This window comes from Chiloscyllium punctatum, chromosome 48, assembly GCF_047496795.1.
Source record: "Chiloscyllium punctatum isolate Juve2018m chromosome 48, sChiPun1.3, whole genome shotgun sequence".
In the NCBI taxonomy this organism is placed as follows: domain Eukaryota; kingdom Metazoa; phylum Chordata; class Chondrichthyes; order Orectolobiformes; family Hemiscylliidae; genus Chiloscyllium; species Chiloscyllium punctatum.
In genome coordinates this window covers 26,737,208-26,758,060 of record NC_092786.1, presented here as the reverse complement: position 1 = coordinate 26,758,060, position 20,853 = coordinate 26,737,208, and the positions used below count along the sequence as shown (strand labels likewise).

At 42.6% G+C, this 20,853-nt stretch overlaps 1 protein-coding gene across 1 annotated transcript in view; it reads right to left on the bottom strand.

Moving 5' to 3' along the window:
* The window catches only part of lrrk1 (leucine-rich repeat kinase 1), a 258,601-nt gene that overhangs the window by 183,411 nt on the left and 54,337 nt on the right, over window positions 1–20,853 (bottom strand). The window contains exon 3 of the mRNA XM_072564899.1: window positions 1,906–2,072. Within this exon, the coding sequence (XP_072421000.1) occupies window positions 1,906–2,072 (167 nt within the window). The remainder of the gene's footprint in view (window positions 1–1,905; window positions 2,073–20,853) is intronic.

Below are 20,853 nucleotides of genomic sequence, written 5' to 3'. Positions count from 1 at the left end.
TCCAGGTCAAAGCAGCCCACCTGATTGGTACTACATCTGCAAGTATCCACTCCCTTCCACCACTGTTGCTCAGTAGCAGCAGTTAGTACTATTTACAAGGTACACTGCAGAAATTCACTAAAGATCTTCAAGGAGCACCTTCCAAACCTACATCTAGCAGATAACTGGGAATACCATCACCTTCAAGTCCCCCTCCAAGCCATCCACCATCCTGACTTGGAAATATATCACTGTTCCTTCATTATTGCATCCTGGAATTCTCTCCTAATGGCATTGTGGGTCAAACCACAGCAGGTGGATCGCAGCGGTCAAGAAAACTGCTCATCCTCACCTTCTCAAAAGCAATAAATACTGGCCAACAATGCCCACATCCCATTAAAAAAAAAGAATACGTTTTTTTAAAAATAATACTCACTGGAATTGAGAAGAATGAGAGGTGATCTCATTGAAATATATCGGATTCTTGAGGGACTTGACAGGGTAAATGCTGACAAGATTTCATGGGAGAGTCTCGCACCAGAGGTTGTCATCACAGAATAAAGGGGTGCAAATTTACACAGAGACAAAGAGGGTCGAAAGTCTGTGGAACTCCTTGCCACTGATAGTTGTAGGGGCAGAATCCTCAACTACGTTTAAGGTTGAAATAAATAGATAGATTCTTGATCAATAGGGAATCAAGGTTTATAGGGAAAGACAGGAAAGTGGATGTGAAGAATGTCAGATAAGGCACAATCCCATTGAATGGTGCAGCAGGCTGGAGGGGGTCAAATGGCCTAATCCTGTTCCTATTTCCTATGGTCATATGATCAGCCCTGGTGTTACTGAATGCCAAGTCTAGTTCAAGGGGTTATATGGCTTTTGGCTGCAGCTATATCTTATGCCCAGCAATTCCCAGAATCAAGTAAGAGTGACTGGCAGATTTACTCAGTACACAGCAATCCAAATGTGATTGGTTTGGTCAATATAACAATTAATTTATTTTGGACGGATAGTAAAAGGTGGTTCACATCAGCTAAGTTTAAATGATTGAGGTACAGGAAAGGTGTAGGAAAATCATCATACAACCTCGTCTAATAATCCTCTCCTTGTACGGTTTATGGATTCACTTTAGTTAGAGGTTTGTAGCTCATATGCCATTGTAATGCACTAGTATAAATATATCTAAATAAATAAAGATAAATCCTATTTAATTGCAGTTACTGGAGAAGTTGGACATTATCCAGCTTAGCATTGAGAGCATTAAGTGGAGAATTAACAGATTGGATCAAATTAATGAACAGTTTTGATATAGAAAGTAAGGCAAAATTGAGTTTAGTGGCAGGAGTTATAATAATGGGTTTCTGGTGATTAAGAAATGAACCATGGGAGCAGAGATTTTCCTTGAAGCACAGCCAGTTACTGTAATCTGGAATACACTGTCTGACAGGATGGTAGAAGCAGGTTCAAAAATAACATTCAAGACATTACAGGATAAATACTTGAAGGAGAAAAATTTACAGGAGAGTGGGATAACAAGCTTCTGTGCAGTATTTTTAATGAAACCAGCTGGAGAATGATTTCCAATGGTCCTAAATAGGAGTAAATTACAGCGGTCCATACTTTGGTTTTTTTAGCAGTATTTAGTACACACCTCCAAGTGAGAATTCCTGATTGACACTCTAAAGACCACCTTGAAGTGGCTGTGTTGTTCTGGTTAGTACCAAACCTCTTGAGTGTAGCTGTACTCATCTCCAGGCAAGTGAAGAATATTCCAATACAGTCCTGAGTTGTGCCTTGTAGATGGTGGATCGGCTTAAGGGAGTTGTATTTACCACCCTACCCCCACCTCACCCACAACACACATACATTCCAATCAATGCCAAAGAATAAACTTCCAATCAATGAAAGGTTATTTTAAATTCTTACCTTCTCCACTTGGCAGTTTGCCTCCAAATAGAGTCTGGCAAGCTGTTGAGCTCTTTCCATCTCTCCTGCACTGTATGCCACCTGAATGCTTTTGAGGGTTGGGCACTGATCGCAGGGTAGGCTGCTCAACCCTGACTGTTTGCTTCCCATAATCTCAGGAACTGTCTCTGCAAACAAAGGCATTATTCAGATCCTCAAATTCATGGTGTTACAGTAGATGCCTTCTGCCTCCATTACATGAACTATTTATCCTTCTTCTGGGTTAAGAAATGTGAAATATAGTTGAGTGACACATTTATATTTTTATTGCTGCACCTTAGGTGTTAAATCCAATTGAATTGGGTTGACGATTTACTCTTCATGATATGCAAGGATCTTTCAGCACAAAACTTCTCTGTAAGGTGGTTCTAAATTCACGGTGTTGGCAACAGCTGGGAAAAGCTTCATGACTCAAGGTTAAAGAATCATGCAGTCTCAGCTTTAGTGAAAAGTGATGTCATTTTAGAATGAAGTGCTAAGTAGTTATTGCTCCATGTTCATACTCTTACTACTTTATGCTCACAATGCACCTTTGCCTCTAGTATCCCCAGAGATGGCTTTCTCCCATTTCTCATTTCCATGCTTCACATGAATACTGTACTGACAACAGCCAATTCTACCTCATCAGGATCTCTCTTACCCTGGATTTTATTTGGCTTCTTGTGGACTGGATATACCTGCACAATTTTACACAGGGCTGTGAAGCTTAGCAAGGGGTGTGATAGGTTTTGGAGCACAAACCTTTAGTACAATTACTGAATGTTAATAGGGTGCAAACTTTGCAGTAACCAATGTCTTCAGCAACTTCTGGATATCACATTGAGTGAATCAGATTGAATCTGTGATGCTAGAGACCTCGGTATGAGGCTAAGACGGACTATCCACTTATCACTTATGGCTGAAGATGGAAGAATTGATATGATGGATTCTCCCATTGGGGGATATTTGGGGAGCCTCCTCCCCCAATTACTAGTTTGATAGTTCACACCTATGTGTAACTGAATATGGCAGGAATACGGAGCTGTTAATTACAAGCTTGGTTACCTCTGTCTATTGAGGAGAAAGTGAGGACTGCAGATGCTGGAGATCAGAGCTGAAAATGTGTTGCTGGAAAAGCGCAGCAGGTCAGGCAGCATCCAAGGAACAGGAGAATCAACGTTTCAGGCATCAGCCCTTCTCCTGTTCCTTGGATGCTGCCTGACCTGCTGCGCTTTTCCAGCAACACATTTTCAGCTCTTACCTCTGTCTATTGCACTGTTTGGCACACAAATAGCTATAGCACCACCAGAATGGCATCTAATTTTCAGGTATGCCTGGTGCTTCTCCTAGCATGCTCTCCTGCATTCTTCATTAAGCCAGAGGTGATTCCCTGACTTGATGGTTAATGCCAGACCATGAGTTTACACCTTACATTTGAATACAACTCTGGTGCCTACTGATAGCCCACAGTGACTCACTGATTTCCTATTTTGAATTGCTAGATCTATGACTTTTAGCACAGTGAGAGTGCCACATAAATGATGTATGGCATCCCCAATGCGAAGATGGGACTTCATCCTCACCAGGCCTGTGCAGTTGTCATCCCTACTATGGCAGTCATGGACAGATGCATTGATGACAGGTTGATGGTGAGGACAAGCTCAAGTCAATCTTTCTTCTCTCTTACTGGTTCCCTCATCATCAGCTGCGGGCTCAGTCTAAAAACTATTTCCTTAAGATCTCAGCCAGCTCAGTCAGGAGTGCTGTTCCTGAGCCACTCTTGCTAATGGGCATTCAACTCCCTCAGTAGAGTGCATTCCTTGCCTTTGCACCCTGTGTTTCTTCCACCTGATGTCCAAAATGGAGGAGAACTGAATTATCTAGGAGGCAGGTGCAATAGGTGGTAATCAGCAGAGGTTTTCCTTGTCCACATTTCATTTGATTCCACAAGCATTCAAAGTCCAGAGTCAATATGTGGACTCCCAGCTGAATTGTCTCCAAACTGTATTTCCACCTGCAACACATAGGAGCAGACTAAAGCCCATGTGGATACCACGTGTTTGAAGAAAATGAGACAAATTAGAGAAGCTAATGTTCATAGTGAGGATAAATAGAGCCAGGCTAAACTGGTTCAATCTTCTCTGGATTATTAGTTTGTGATATCACCACATCACTACATCCCCTTAAACTACAACTGTTTTTATGACAGGTTCAACATAGAACATAGAACATAGAAGAATACAGCGCAGTACAGGCCCTTTGGCCCTCGATGTTGCGCCGATCCAAGCCCACCTAACCTACACTAGCCCAATAACCTCCATATGCCTATCCAATGCCCGCTTAAATGCCCATAAAGAGGGAGAGTCCACCACTGCTACTGGCAGGGCATTCCATGAACTCACGACTCGCTGAGTAAAGAACCTACCCCTAACATCTGTCCTATACCTACCACCCCTTAATTTAAAGCTATGCCCCCTTGTAATACCTGACTCCATACGTGGAAAAAAGGTTCTCACGGTCAACCCTATCTAAACCCCTAATCATCTTGTACACCCCTATCAAGTCACCCCTAAACCTTCTTTTCTCCAATGAAAACAACCCCAAGTGCCTCAGCCTTTCCTCATACGATCTTCCTACCATACCAGGCAACATCCTGGTAAACCTCCTCTGCACCCGTTCCAGTGCCTCCACATCCTTCCTATAGTATGGCGACCAAAACTGCACACAATACTCCAGATGCGGCCACACCAGAGTCTTATACAACTGCAACATGACCTCAGGACTCCAAAATTCAATTCCTCTACCAATAAAGCCCAGTACACCATATGCCTTCTCACCGCACTATTTACCTGGGTGGCAACTTTCAAAGATCTGTGTACATGGACACCAAGATCCCTCTGCTCTTCCACACTACCAAGTATCTGACCATTAGCCCAGTACCCCATCTTCTTGTTACTCTGACCAAAGTGAATCACCTCACACTTAGCTACATTGAACTCCATTTGCCACCTTTCTGCCCAGCTCTGCAGCTTATCTATATCCCGCTGTAACCTGCCACATCCTTCCTCACTGTCAACAACTCCTCTGACTTTTGTATCATCCGCAAACTTGCTCACCCAACCTTCTAACCTCTCCTCCAGGTCATTTATAAAAATGACAAACAGCAATGGTCCCAAAACAGATCCTTGCGGAACACCGCTAGTAACGGCACTCCAAGATGAACCTTTACCATCAACTACTACGCTCTGTCTTCTTCCAGCCAGCCAATTCCAAATCCAAACCTCCAACTCACCCTCAATGCCATACCTCCGTATTTTTTGCAGTAGCCGACCATGGGGAACCTTATCAAACGCCTTACTAAAATCCATATACACCACATCTACCGCTTTCCCCTCGTCCACCTCCTTAGTCACCTTTTCAAAGAATTCAATAAGGTTTGTGAGGCACGACCTGCCCTTCACAAAACCATGCTGACTATCCTTGATCACATTATTCGTATTCAGATGTTCATAAATCCTATCCCTTACAATTTTCTCTAAGACTTTGCCCACAACAGAAGTGAGACTCACCGACCTATAGTTACTCGGGTTATCCCTACTCCCCTTCTTGAACAAGGGAACCACATTTGCTAGCCTCCAGTCTTCTGGCACTATTCCTGTAGACAACGAGGACATAAAAATCAAGGCCAATGGCTCTGCAATCTCCTCCCTTGCTTCCCAGAGAATCCTAGGATAAATGCTATCAGGCACAGGGGACTTATCTATTTTCAGCCTTTCCAGAATTTCCAACACCTCTTCCCTACATACCTCAAAGCTGACCATTCTAATTAATTGTGACTCAGTATTCACATCGGCAACAATGTCCTGTTCCTGAGTGAATACTGATGAAAAGTATTCATTCAGTGTCTCCCCAATCTCTTCAGCCTCCACACGCAACTTCCCACTACTATCCTTGACTGGACCTATTCCTACCCTAGTCATTCTTTTATTCCTGACATACCTATAGAAAGCCTTAGGGTTTTCCCTAATCCTACCAACTAAGGACCTTTCATGTCCCCTCCTTGCTGCTCTTAGCTCTCTCTTCAGGTCCTTCCTGGCTACCTTATAACTCTCAATCGCCCCAATTGAACTTTCACACCTCATCTTTACATAGACCGCCCTCTTCCCTTTCACAAGGGATTCCAATTCCTTATTAAACCACGGCTCCCTCACACGACCCTTTCCTCCCTGCCTGACAGGTACATACTTATCAAGGACACTCAATAGTTGCTCCTTGGACAAGCTCCACATATCAATTACGCCCTTGCCTTGAAGCCTACTTTTCCAAGCCAGGCATCCTAAGTCATGCCTCACCGCATCATAATTTCCCTGCCCCCAGCTATAACTCTTGCCCTGCAGTGCACACTTATCCCTCTCCATCACTAGAGTAAAAGTCACCGAATTGTGGTCACTGTCCCCAAAGTGCTCACTTACCTCTAATTCTAACACCTGGCCTGGCTCGTTACCCAGAACCAAATCCAGTATGGCCTCACCTCTTGTTGGCCTATCTACATATTGTGTCAGGAAACCCTCCTGCACACATTGGACAAACACTGACCCATCTAACAAACTTGAGCTATAGCTTTCCCAATCAATATCAGGAAAGTTAAAGTCCCCCATAACAACCACCCTTTTACTTTCACTCTTCTTCTGAATCATCCTCGCAATCCTTTCTTCTACATTTCTAGGACTTATAGGAGGCCTGTAAAAGACTCCTAACAGGGTGACCTCACCTTTCCTATTCCTAACCTCAGCCCAGACTACCTCAGATGGCGAGTCTTCATCCATCGTCCTTTCCACCGCTGTAATACTATCTTTAACAAGCAATGCCACACCTTCCCCTCTTTTACCCCCACTTCTGACCCTACTAAAACATTTAAACCCTGGAACCTGCAACAGCCAATCCTGTCCCTGCTCTACTCATGTCTCCGTAATAGCCACAACATCGAAGTCCCAGGTACCAACCCACACTGCAAGTTCACCTCCCTTATTTCGTATACTTCTTGCATTGAAGTATACACACTTCAAGCCACTTTCCTGTTTACCGGCACCCTCCTTCGAGATCGATGCCTTGTTCCTAACTCCCTACACTCCAGGTCCTGCACCCTAAAGCTACAGTCTAGGTTCCCATGCCCCTGCAGAGTTAGTTTAAACCTCCCCCAAAGAGCACTAGCAAACCTCCCGCCAAGGATACTGGTGCCCCTCAGGTTCAGGTGTAGACCATCCTGTTTATAGAGGTCCCACCTTCCCCAGAAAGAACCCCAGTTATCCAAATACCGGAATCCCTCCCTCCTGCACTATCCCTGTAGCCACGCATTTAACTGTTCTCTCTCCCTATTCCTCGACTCTCTATCACGTGGCACGGGTAACAAACCAGAGACAACAACTCTGTTCGTTCTAACTCTGAGCTTCTAACCTAGCTCCCTGAAAGCCTGCCTAACATCCTCAGCCCTCCTCCTACCTATGTCGTTGGTGCCAATGTGGACCACGACTTCGGGCTGCTCCCCCTCCCCCTTAAGGACCCGGAAAACACGATCTGAGACATCACGTACCCTTGCACCTGGGAGGCAACATACCAAACGTGACTCTCTCTTGCCCCCACGAAACCGCCTATCTGTGCCCCGAACTATCGAGTCCCCAATTACTATTGCTCTGCTCTTCTCCACCCTTCCCTTCTGAGCAACGGGGACAGGCTCCGTGCCAGAGGCCTGAGCCCCATTACTTACCTCTGGTAAGTCCCCCCCCCCACAAGTATCCAAAACGGTATACTTGTTCTTGAGGGGAACGGCCGCACAAGGGTCCCTGCACTGGCTGCTTCCTCCCAGTCCCACTCACTGTCACCCATCTGTCTGCAATCTTTGGAGATACTACTTCCCTAAAGCTCCGATCTATGACCCCCTCTGCCTCCCGAATTATCCTAAGTTCATCCAACTCCAGCTCCAGTTCCCTAACACGGTCTTGGAGGAGCTGGAGATGGGTGCACTTCCTGCAAGTGTAATCAGCAGGGACGTCCATGGCATCCCTCACCTCAAACATGTTGCAAGAGGAACATTGCACTGTCTTCACTGCCATCCCTCTAAAAGTAACCTTTTTTTTAAAAAAAACTGGGTCTAAAGAATAGAACAAGCAAAATGCAGCACTTACCTACTTACTACAACGGGTCTTATTATTAGGTTAGAGGAGGAGGGCGGGTGGGAGGCACTACCTCTGTAGTGCCTCGGGTTCCTCTCCTGCGTGCTTTTATAGGGAAAAACGCTATACCTGCTTCTATACAAGATTGCACTAATTTCAAGGTTCCTATTCCTTCAAAGCATCTCTAGAATTTTCCAGGATAATGGAGGTCATGGTTTTGAATAATTGCTATAGGAAAAGGCTTAGACGCTATTAACTCTGTACAGGCTTCCCATTCTGTCCACCCTTCAGCAAAAATCTCGATACTATTAACATCAACATCTCTGTTCTGCATCTCAAGTCTGACTGCTGCTTCAACACCTGGTTCTAGCTTCTTTACCACTACTGCTAGAGTCTTCTCATGCATCTGCTATCTAAGGTCAGCCTCACACCTCTGTTCCACTCACCAGGCCTCTGCCTCAGGAGCTGGTACCATTTTCAATCTCTAACAGCAATAGGAATATTTTAAAAGTAACCATGTCACATCAGAATAGGTATGTTAAACAGCTTTAGTAAACTGAAATCTTGAGTTAATAGTATCCAAACTTTTTTCTAAGGCAATTATTCAAAACGGTGACCTCCATTATTCAAAGAATTTCCATGGATGATGGGAAGGGGTAGGAACCTTGAAATTAATGCAGTTTTAAACTAATAGTAACAACAGCAGCAGCTGAAGGGGATGTAGTGACATGATGGTGATGTCACTAACTAATAACCTCCAGACTGACCCAGCTCAGCCTAGCTCTGCGCGTTCTCATTTTTAATCCATAACATGAAAACATTGCCTCTGATTTTTCCCAGCAAAAAGCAAAGGGGTTGAATTGGAGATCTCTGAGCATGGCTACAGCTCAAAACCTCTGTGCCAGTAATACAAGCCTATTAATTATTCATCTTTCTAACCCAACAGGGGCTCTGCTGTAATTGTATAAAACATGTGCAGATCTCCAAGTCTTTTAGTTCACCAATCAGCAAGAGAACAGAGAAAAAAGGAGATTCTGAAAAACAAGTGGGACTTTATGAAACATAGTACAAGAGTCTGTGTGTATTTTGTAAACATCCAATTGCTATGATGGCACATGCATAAATAGAAATCAGCTACTAAACAGCAGTAAAAAGGAATCTTGAACTGAAATGTTGATTAATAAAATTGATTCAGATTTCAGTTGCTGAGAAAGATATTTTTATACTAATTTAACTCTCCATCTACCACAAAATATATCCTGATTAATCCACTTACCTTCTTGCCATTACTTGATTTAATAATTCAACATAACAAACTGACCTTGTCAGCTCTGTGATCAAAGACACATATGCAGCCCATATACACATTACCATTCCAACTGTACAGTATCCAGGCTTGATCTTTGATAAATGAGGATGCTTAACCAACTGATGGTGTCGATACAGTAAGAGCTGCCCGATGTGCTGAACTGCCAAATCCCAGCCCACAGGCTTCTCATATGCTGCGCTTTGTCGGAGATGGAAAATAATTGGGAGGATATGTGACTGTGGTCTGGAAAGTGCTGCTGAGGAGTAGTGGAGACAGTTTCAGTGGGGGCTTTCAAAGAGGAAGTGACATACACTGTTGCAGAACGATGGGAAAAGGGACTAATTGAGCAGCCCTTTCAGACAACAATGTAAACATGATTGGTCAAATGTGATGTACAGTTTTATGATTCAGGACATGAGGGGAACTTTGTTGCACTGGACTACAGGAGAACATGTGCATTGAATTGCTTGGTGCATTGGTGGGTTCTCTATACAGCCTCCATTCACAGATGAAGGAGTATACAGAAGCCCAACTGAAGTGTTTGGGGCCCAATCTTTGCAATGGGGAAATGGTGGATGTCTTGATATCAGACCAAATGCCTTGTCACTCACTTTTAACAGTTTCCCTGTATGTCAAACAGACATTGTCTAATGTCTCAATGTTGGAATGGAGCTCAAACTTAGGGCACACAATCAATGCTTCGATACAGATTGGCATACAGACCCTCACAGCAGTTCAACTGATGAGCTAACTCCATTGAAATTGGAATTTGGAGCTCATGGTGTCTGAAACCTGGAGTGTGGAGATTACAGCAAGTCTACTGTTAGTGTATTTCTTTTGAGTAATGATGAAGGTTTACAATATGTAATCATTTAGTCATTTGACAGGAGAAAACTTGGCTATTGCTGAAAAAGATGCATTTTGTTAAAGCTTACAATCTTGTACTTATCAGGATGTTTCACAAGAAATGCAACATTTATACTGCATGAAATAAAGGTACTGATTGACTAGCAAGTGAACTCTGACAGACTTTGACTTTGCCACACAGAATTCACCAGCAATGAGTATAAAAGTTGGCAAAGACATGTATAAAGTTTTAATTACACAACATTTGGAGTATTGTGTGCAGTTCTGGCTGCCTCACTAAAGGAAGGATGTGGAAGAGTTGGAGAGGGCGCAAAAGTTTTTACCAGATTATTGCCTGGATTGGAGTGTATTATCAACGAGGTAAAAACAATGACTGCAGATGCTGGAAACCAGATTCTGGATTAGTGGTGCTGGAAGAGCACAGCAGTTCAGGCAGCATCCAAGGAGCTTCGAAATCGACGTTTCGGGCAAAAGCCCAAAACGTCGATTTTGAAGCTCCTTGGATGCTGCCTGAACTGCTGTGCTCTTCCAGCACCACTAATCCAGAATCTGGAGTGTATTAACGCTAAGGAGAGATTGAACAAAATTGGATTGTTTTTGCTAGAGTGTTGGAGGCTGATGATGACCTAATAGAATTCTTTTTATTCAGGTGAAAATGTCAAATACTACAGTGCATATATTTAAAATGAGAGCTGGGAGGTTTAAAAGGAGATGTGCAAGGAAATATTTTTGCTTTTTTATAAAAACATAGAAGGTGGTAGTGGCTGGAATGTGCTGCCAGGGGAGGTGGTAGATATGCTATCAACCTGTAAGAGACATTTAGACTAAAACAAACAGGCACATAACATAAACAGACCACAGGCACGTGGTATAAGTTTAGAACGGCATCACATTTGGTGTAGACATTGTGGGTCAAAGGGGCCCAAAGGAAAGATTCATGCCAAAGGATATGTTGTCTACTAACTTAAATAGCCAAAGCTTTGATTAAGTTTATTTCTCAGATTTCATTGAGAAAGGGTAGTGAACTATTCAAAGCAACTGAGTGTCTTGGAGAGAGACAGTGATAAGAAGAATCAAACCTGTGAATGTGCAGAAAGTCATCAAAAGCTAACTTGGTGAACTTTTCAGCTCAAGAAATTTTAAAGTGAAAGTAGGAATGATATTTCTTTGGGATTGAGCATCTGTAAAAGGATTTTATGTTCGTGGTCAGGTTTATGTAAGACTATCATTTCTTTGTGTAATAAACGTATTGCCTTTTGTTAAAAGTATTTGACAGCCTCACGTGAATATGTTCAGTGACTAATCATCACTGTAATCAAATTACAAAAGTAAAATGTATGTTTATTAAGTCAGCTTCCACTCTGGAATCTGACTTGTTGAGAATAACCATTAACTGTGATCATAACAATAGTCAGGTTACCCCTTCCACCATCTGTGCAGTTGTGGTTCCAGGACAACTTGAGGTGGTGGAGGTCAGGGATCCACCCTTGGGGAGAGATAATAACATCAGGGATCCTCTGTGGCAGGATGCCAAGGATTCTTTGAGGTTGTTAACTGTGAAGACTATCTTTAAAATGTATGTAAATTCCTTGGAACTATCCAACTCGTCAAAACTTGTGAAGTGGTAAACAAAAGCATAAATAAGTGTTAATTTGTCAAAAACTGTCAAGGATTGTCAATATATGTTCTTTGAATGAGACCAATTTTCTCAGTGGAGTGTAGTGTGCACTATAGAACTATAAGTATTGCAACTATAGTTTCCCCCCACTGTGGATTGCATAATTGTCAATAATCAATTTGTTGCCATAGTGAGTAAAGTTGGAGAGGGAGGTGGGTAGAAGTAGGCACTAAGTTGAAATAAGAAAGAAGAGCCATGGGGATAGGTAATGGGCATGGCATTCGGGGATTCAATTTACAACGGGGATGTGCAGAAAACACAGTTTGCAACAGAGAGGTATGAGGAATGTGGGGAAGAGAGGATATAGAAGGTACTCCTTTGGAACTGATCCCAGGACAACACTGGTAGAGGATAATCCCTTTCAAATTATTGGCTTTCTTGTGTCCATAAAGTGCATTAACTCATTGGCACTGCCAAACCTGTCAAGGAATTTTCCAAAAGCAAAAGGTCTGGTAGTCCTACTACCTGTTCGTATTAAATCATTACAGGATTTCTGTTGCATGACTGATGTTCTAAATTATCATGTTATGGAGTGAGTTTTCTGATGATAGTTCCAATTGCTTGAGGAATGGATGTGTTTGTATATTTTATATTTTATTATATATAAAGAGATTAAGCATTTAAGGGTTAGGCTTTTAAGTGAAGTGAGTTATGAAGAGTGAAGGACAAAGGAAACGAGCAGCTATGAAGGAACATCAGGATAGCTCAGAGGCCACAGGTATCAAGCGTTGAAGGGGTATGGGTATGGGTAGTTGAGATTCATTGCTAGGCATGAGGTGACACAGTCACTTTATAGGGTAAAAGGCAAAGGGTGGCAATGAAGGCCCATTAGGGATGGCTAAATTAGGAAAGGGTGACAGACAGGGTATGAAAAGCCATATGCACGGGGAAAGAGGTATGGGTGCCTTGAACGGGGCATGAAGGTAAGGATAAGGATATGGGTGGAGATGAAGAGGAATGAGCAGGAAGAATATTTTGTCGTCATTTTTATTTTTTAATTTTGACCACTATACTAGAGCTGATGGAGGCTTTCCACCTAGATGACCTCAGAAACTGGCAATATTCTGGGTTCTTTCCAGGATGCCTGGCCATCTCCACAAAAATCATAAATCGACTTTTTATTTTTAAAGATCAGGTTCACAGAGCTGAAATTTCTACTGATAGCACACCTGATCTGGAACAAAACTCCGGTCCATACAATGTGACAATGTTGTTACTTTCACAAGGTTATTTTGTCCCTGACTTTTTTTAAGAGAGGTCGAAAAGGCAGAGGTGCTGAATTGTCTACTTTAACAATGGCAAGGGAGTAGCCAGTTCTTCCAGTTCAGGTTTTTTCTAGTTTTAGTTGGAGCACAGAAGAGGAAAGGCTCCGTGCTTCAGTAGATGATCGCTGGCAGACTCTTCTCTGTGAAGAACCTGTGTTTGAATTGACACTTTTGCCAAGGGGTGTGTTCATAGGATTTTACAGGAATTGGAATACTCCTCAATTAAGTGGTTTCATTGAGTCGGTTGAGTCTTCAAAGAGTTAAGATATTCTAAATTCTGTTTCTTTTGTTCGTATTTCAACTGTAGTGTTTAAATAAATTCTATTTTGCTTTAAGCTGAATGGTTTCACTAGCTGCATCGCACCTAGAATATCCACTTCACATCTGCCTTTAAAATAAAATGTAAGGGTCTGGGCTACCTCCTTAAGATATTTTGAGGGGGTCTGCCTGGTCCATAACAGACTGGGGGCTCATCCGGGATCGATTCGGTGAGTGAATTTGGGATTATGATTGTTGAACTCAAAGGCGGCGAGTAGTAGGTGTTAGTGTCTTTTGTTCAGTGTTGAATTTGGTTGGTTTAAACAGTGTTTGGGATAGTAATGGCTCTTTCAGTCACCAAGAATTTTCTGGGGGGTGGAAGGACTGACTTTGAGGGCTTAAAAAAGGCTTGCGAGGCAAAACTGCTGGAATTAGCAGACAAGCTGGAGTCGGAGTTGCCATTCATGAGAGATAATTACAGCAATAGCTTGGCATTTACATTGCTGGGAATGCCATTAGAATCTTTGGAAATGGCTAAAATTCAATGGAAAATGAAAGTAGCTTGAGTCAGAGGCAAAAGAAAATGAAATGGAAGTTTGAATCACTGTTAAAAGCAGAGGAAAGAGAAAAGGAACAAAAGGCCCTCGCAGAACAAAGAAAGAGAGAGACAGGAAAGAGAAAAAGAAGGGATAAAGAGAAAGAGAGGGAATTTGAACTTCAGAAACTGGCACGTAGAGAGGAAAGTTGGCTTAAAAGGATAGAGGTGAAGGTAGAAGGTAAGCTTCGTGAGGAAGAGCAAACCTATTGTAGCCAAAGGCCTGGTGGGGATCTGTTTAATATAGGCAAAAGTGAGGACTGCAGATGCCGGAAATCAGTCTAGATTAGAGTGGTGCTGGAAAAGTGCAGCAGGTCAGGCAGCATCCAAGCAGCAGGAAAATCGACGTTTCGGGCAAAAGCCCTTCATCAGGAATCCTGATGAAGGGCTTTTGCCCGAAATGTCAATTATTCTGCTCCTCGGATGCTGCCTGACCTGCTGCGCTTTTCCAGCACCATTCTAATCTGTTTAATATAGCCCAGACATTGCCTAAATTTGGTGAAAAGGGTGTAGAAGCCTTTTTTTTATCTCATTCAAGTAGCTGGCTAAACAGATGAAGTGGCCAGTGGCTCAGTGGTTAGCACTGCTGCCTCACAGCACCAGGGACCCGGGATCAATTCCAGCCTTGGGCAACTGTCTGTGTGGAATCGCACATTCTCCCCACAATCTGCGTGGGTTACCTCCGGGTGCTCTGGTTTCACACAATCCAAACACGTGTTGGTTAGGTGCATTCATTAGGGGTAAATGTAGAGTAATAGGTTCAGGGAATGGGTCTGGGTGGATTACTCTTTGGAGGGTCGGTATGAACTTGTTGGGCTGAAGGGCCTGCTTCCATACTGTAGGGATTCTGTGACCATGTGGGTTTTTGATCCAAACAAATCTAGTAGGTCGAGCTAGTGAGGTATTTGCTAGAGGAAATATCTGGGAAGCATGAGGAGATGAAGAAAACTATCTTAAGTGCAAATGAACTTGTGCCAGAAATTGACAATGTTTCAGGAATCTAAGGAATCTAACCCTGGTTAAACATACATTGAGTTTGAAAGGATCAAACAAACTAATTTTGGTGGATAAGGGCATTAATTTTTTTTTAAAATTAACAAGATATTTTAAAAACTATTTTAAAAATACAGCAAACATAAGACACTCAGACAATTATTTTGGAGAAGTTCAAAACTTCACTTCGTGAGGTAGTGAGAACTCATGTGGAAGAGCAGAGAGTTAAAATGGCAGGATTAGGAGCTGAAATGCCTGATGATTAGCAGTTGGTTCATAAATCAAAGATTGGTTTCCAACATCTATTTCAATCCATAAGGAATAGAAATTGGGGAAAAGAGAAATCCTCATATGGTAAGGGAAATGTAGATCTCGGTGAAAATCATAAGGATAGTTACCACAGGATAAAAAGGAAACACTTGAAGGGAAAGAGAAGTTAAAATCCTCCAATATTTTCATTGCAATAAAGTAGGCAACGTGAAATTGCAATGGTGGGTTAGGAAAGGGACTGGGAAGACAGATGTGGGAAAGCAGGGTAAGCCAGTGAATTTTGTTGGACTGGAAAAGTAAATCACAGTGGAAGCTAAAAAGCTGCATCAGAATGTATACCCTGGTGGGAGGATGGTTAAGGAGGAAGTGCCAGATCTTAAACCATTTACTTGCGAAGGTAAGATTTACTTGCATAGGCCAGGAGCAACAGGTAAAGAAGTTATAATATTAAGAGGTATGAGATCATGTCAATCTTTGATGTTGAGAGATGAGGAGATATGTAACTCAGAAGGATTACTGCCAAAAAAAGTGTTAGTATGTGGAATTCATGGTGAGATGAGAGGTGTTCAGTTATGTAGAGAGAGGTTAGTGTCCAATGAAGAGTGGAGACGTGGTGGTAGGAGCAGCGGAAGAAATCTCGGTTCTAGGACTACAATCTGTCCTTGCTAACGACATAGCTGGGTCACGGGTAGGAGTGCTGCCCACTGTGGTTGAAAAATCAGTGGAAAATCAGGTAACTGAGATATTACAGGAAGTATATCGTGGGAATTTTCCTGACTGTGTGTTAACAAGGTCACAAAGTCACCAGTTGAAACAGGAGGTGAAATCAATGATTACAGATAAGAAAGTTGAAGTATAATTATCAGAGACCATATTCGATCAAATGGTTGAGACAAAACAGGAACAGGTGGAGAACAACATGGATATTTTTAGCTCAGAGAAATTAACTGAGTTACAACAGAAAGATGAAAAACTGATGCAATTGTATCAACAAGCGTACATGGAAGAAGAATCTGAGTATCCCTGAGTGCTACTATCCTAAAAATGACGACTTAATGAGGAAATGGAGACTGTCACATGTTCAAGCAGATGAGAAATCATCAAGTCGTACAATCAGTGAGTTATAGAAAAGAGATCATAGAGCCATAGAAATATACAGCACGGAAACAGACCCTTCAGTCCAACACGTCCATGCCGACCAGATACCCCAAACTAATCTAGTCCCACTTGCCAGCACACGGCCCATATCCCACCAAACCCTTCCTATTCATATACCCATCCAGATGCCTTTTAAATATTGGAATTGTACCAGCCTCCACCACATCCTCTGGCACCTCATTCTATTCACGTACTATCCTCTGTGAAAAAGTTGTCCCTTATGTCTCTTTTATATCTTTCCCCTCTCGACCAAAACCTATGCTGTCCAGTTCTGGACTCCCCCTAGCCTAGGGAAAAAACTTTGTCGATTTACCCTATCCATGGCCCTCATGACTTTATAAACCTCTATAAAGTGTGCCTCAGTCTCCAACACTCCAGAGAAAACAGCCCCAGCCTATTCAACCTCTCCCTATAGCTCAAATCCTCCAACCCTGGCAACATCTATGTAAATCTTTTCTGAACCCTTTCAAGTTTCACAACATCTTTCCGATAGGAAGGAGACCAGAATTGCACACAACATTCTAAAAGTGGCCCTAACCAATGTCCTGTACAGCTGCAACAGGACGTCCCCACCCCTGTATTCAATTCTCTACTAAAATTTGTTTACCCAAAATGCAGCACCTTGCATTTATCTAAATTAAACTCCATCTGCCACTCCTCAGCACATTGGCCCATCTGATCAAGATCCCGCTGTAATCTGAAGTAACCTTCTCCACTGTCCACTACACCTCCAATTTTGGTGTCATCTGCAAACTTACTAACTATACATCTTATGGTCACATCCAAATCATTTATATAAATGACAAAAATTAGTAAACCCAGCACCGGTCCTTGTAGCACTCCACTGGTCACAGACCTCCGGTCTGAAAAACAACCCTCCACCACCACCTTCTGTCTTCTACCTTCGAGCCAGTTCTGTATCCAAATAAGTAATTCTCCCTGTATTTCACGAGATCTAACCTTTCTAACCAGTTTCCCCACAGGGAACCTTGTCAAACGCCTTACCAAAGTCCATATACATCACATCTAGTGCTCTGCCCTCATTGATCCTCTTTGTTACTGCTTCACTAAACTCAATCAAGTTTGTGAGACATGATTTCCCATGCACAAAGCAGTTGTTGCAGGTAGTTCATGAATTACCAGTATGTCATCCTTCAGGGGTAAGAAAAACTCAAACTAAAACACAGAAACATTGTTACTGGCCTGGACTGCAGAAGGGTGTAGTTGAATTTTGCCATATCTGTCAGGTAATTGGAAAACCACAGGCAGTAATAAAACCTGCACTTTTAATACCTATTCCTGCATTTGAGGATTCTTTTACAATGGTCTTAATTGATTGTGTAGGACCCCTAGCTAAAACAAAAAGCGTGATTCAGTATTTATTAACAATGATGGATGTGTCCACTAAGTTTTCAGAGACCATTCCATTATGCAATATCACAGCAAAAAGGATTGCAGAAGAGTTAGTCAAATCTTTCATGAGATACAGATCATCCACAGAAATATAATCAAACCAAGGGTCAAACTTTACATCAAAGTTATTCAAGGAAGTTATGGACAGTTTAGGAATAAAATAATTCAAATCTGCGTATCATCCAGAATTGAAAGGAGCACTAAAAGGGTGGTATTAGACATTAAAAGCCACGTCGAGGGCTTACAGTCAAGACCATCCAGATGATTAGGATAAAGGAATTCCATGTGTACATATTGCTATTAGTGATGCATCAAATAAATCAACCAAATTCAATCTATTTGAATTAGTTTTTGGGCATGAAGTGAAAGGTCCACTAAAATTGATTAAGGAGAAATTGGTGAGTCAAAATTCAGAGACCACATATTGGGACTATGTGTCAAATTTTAGAGAACGGTTAAATAGAGCGGGGAGGTTGCAGGTTGGCGAGACGGTATTTTAAAATGTCACAGTATATGAAGAAACAGCAAGCAGGCAAGAAAGCAAAAACTCACAAGTTTGCTAACGTAGATAAAGTATTAGTGTTACTTCTGATGATAGGTGAATCTTTAAAAAGGAAGGTTTAATGGACCCTATCAAGTCAAAATTGATTGAGGAATAGGGCCAATCAGGGATAGCAGAGGGAACTTGTGCATGGAGTCTGAGCAGATAGGGGAAGCCCTAAATGAGTTTTTTGCTTCAGTTTTCACCAAGGAAAGGGAACTTGTTGTAAATTAAAACTTAGAGGAGCTGGGATACAGTCTTGACCAGATCAAGATTGATGAAGGTGATGTGCTAGAAATTTTGGAAAACATTAAGATTGATAAGTCTCCAGGGCCAGACCAGATTTATCCCAGGCTGCTCCGGGAAGGGAGAAAGGAAGTTGCTAAGCCACTGGCGAGAATATTTGCCTCCTCAATCTGCACAGGAGTCATACCGGAGGATTGGAAGGAGGTGAATATTGTTCCTCTTTTCAAGAAGGGGAATAGGGAAATCGCTGGCTATTACAGACCAGTCAGTCTTACGTCTGTGATCAGCAAGGTTGTGGAAAGAATTCTGAGGGATAGGATTTATGACTATTTGGCAAAGCATAGTGTGATTAAAGGCAGTCAGCATAGCTTTGTGAGGGGCAGGTCATGCCTCACAAATCTTACTGAGTTCTTTGAAGAGGTGTCAAGACAGGTCAACGACAGTAGAGCAGTGGATGTGGTGTATATGGACTTCAGCAAGGCATTTGATAGGGTCCCCCATTATATGTTATTAGATTAGATTAGATTACTTACAGTGTGGAAACAGGCCCTTTGGCCCAACAAGTCCACACCGACCCGTCGAAACGCAAGCCACCCATACCATTTACCCCTTACCTAACACTACGGGCAATTTAGCATGGCCAATTCACTTGACCTGCACATCTTTGGTCTATGGGAGGAAACCGGAGCACCCGGAGGAAACCCACACAGTCAGATGCCTGAGGCGGGAATTGAATCCGGGTCTCTGGCGCTGTGAGGCTGTGAGGCAGCAGTGCTCATTCATAAAGTCAGGAAGTATGGGATACAGGGAGATTTGGCTATCTGGATTCAGAATTGGCTGGCTGACAGAAGGCAGAGAGTGGTTGTAGATGGAAAGCATTCTGCCTGGAGGACAGTGTTGAGTGGGGTCTCAATCAATGAGGCAAAAACAATGACTGCAGATGCTGGAAACCAGATTCTGGATTAGTGGTGCTGGAAGAGCACAGCAGTTCAGGCAGTTACAAAGTCTGATTCATATCCAATTCGGAGACTATTGAAAAGGTGGGACAAGGAGCAGCGAAATCGACGTTTCGGGCAAAAGCCCTTCATCAGGAATAAAGCAGGGGTCTGCTCTTGGGCCTCTGCTCTTTGTAGTTTTTATAAATGACTTAGATGAGGAGGTTGAGGGATGGGTTAGTAAATTTGCAGATGACATAAAGGTTGGAGGTGTCGTTGATAGTGTAGTGGGCTACTGCGGACAGGATGCAGAGCTGGGCTGAGAAATTGCAGATGGAGTTCAACCTGGATAAATGCGAAGTGATGCATTTTGGAAAGTCGAACTCGAATGCTGAATATAGGATTAAAGACAGGACTCTTGACAGAGTGGAGAAACAGAGGGATCTGGGTGTGCAAGTTCATAGATCCCTCAAAGTTGCCACCCAAGTGGATAGAGTTGTTAAGAAAGCATATAGTGTTTTGGCTTTAATTAACAGGGGGATCGAGTTTAAGAACCGCGAGGGTTTGCTGCAGCTCTACAAGTCCCTGGTGAGACCACACTTGGAATATCGTACCCAGTTCTGGTCACCCTACTATAGGAAAGGTACAGAGGCTTTGGAGGGGGTGCAAAGAAGGTTTACCAGGATGCTGCCTGGACTGGAGGGCTTGCCTTATGAAGAGAGGTTGAATAAGCTTGGAGTTTTCTCTCTGGAGAGAAGGACTAAGAGAGGTGACCTGATCGAGGTGTACAAAATAATGAGAGGAATAGATAGAGTCAATAGCCAGAGACTTTTCCCCAGGGCAGGATTGACTGGTACGAGAAGTCATAGTTTGAAGATATTAGGAGGAAGGTACAAAGGACGCGTCAGAGGTAGGTTCTTTACGCGGGGAGTTTAGAATGCATGGAATGCATTTCCAGTTGAGGTGGTGGAAGCGAAGTCATTGGGGACATTTAAGCGACTGCTAGACATGCACATGGATAGCAGTGAGTTGAGGGGTGGTAGGTTAAGTTACTATATTTTACATTAGGATTAAGTCTGGGCACATCGTGGACCTAAGGGCCTGTTCTGTGCTGTACGTTTTTATGTTCTATGTTCTAAAAGATTGAGAGAGGTGAATTATTTGATAAGGACTCCAGATTGAAAGAAATCTTAGTGTATGTCATGTGAATGTAATCAAAGGGTATTTTGATA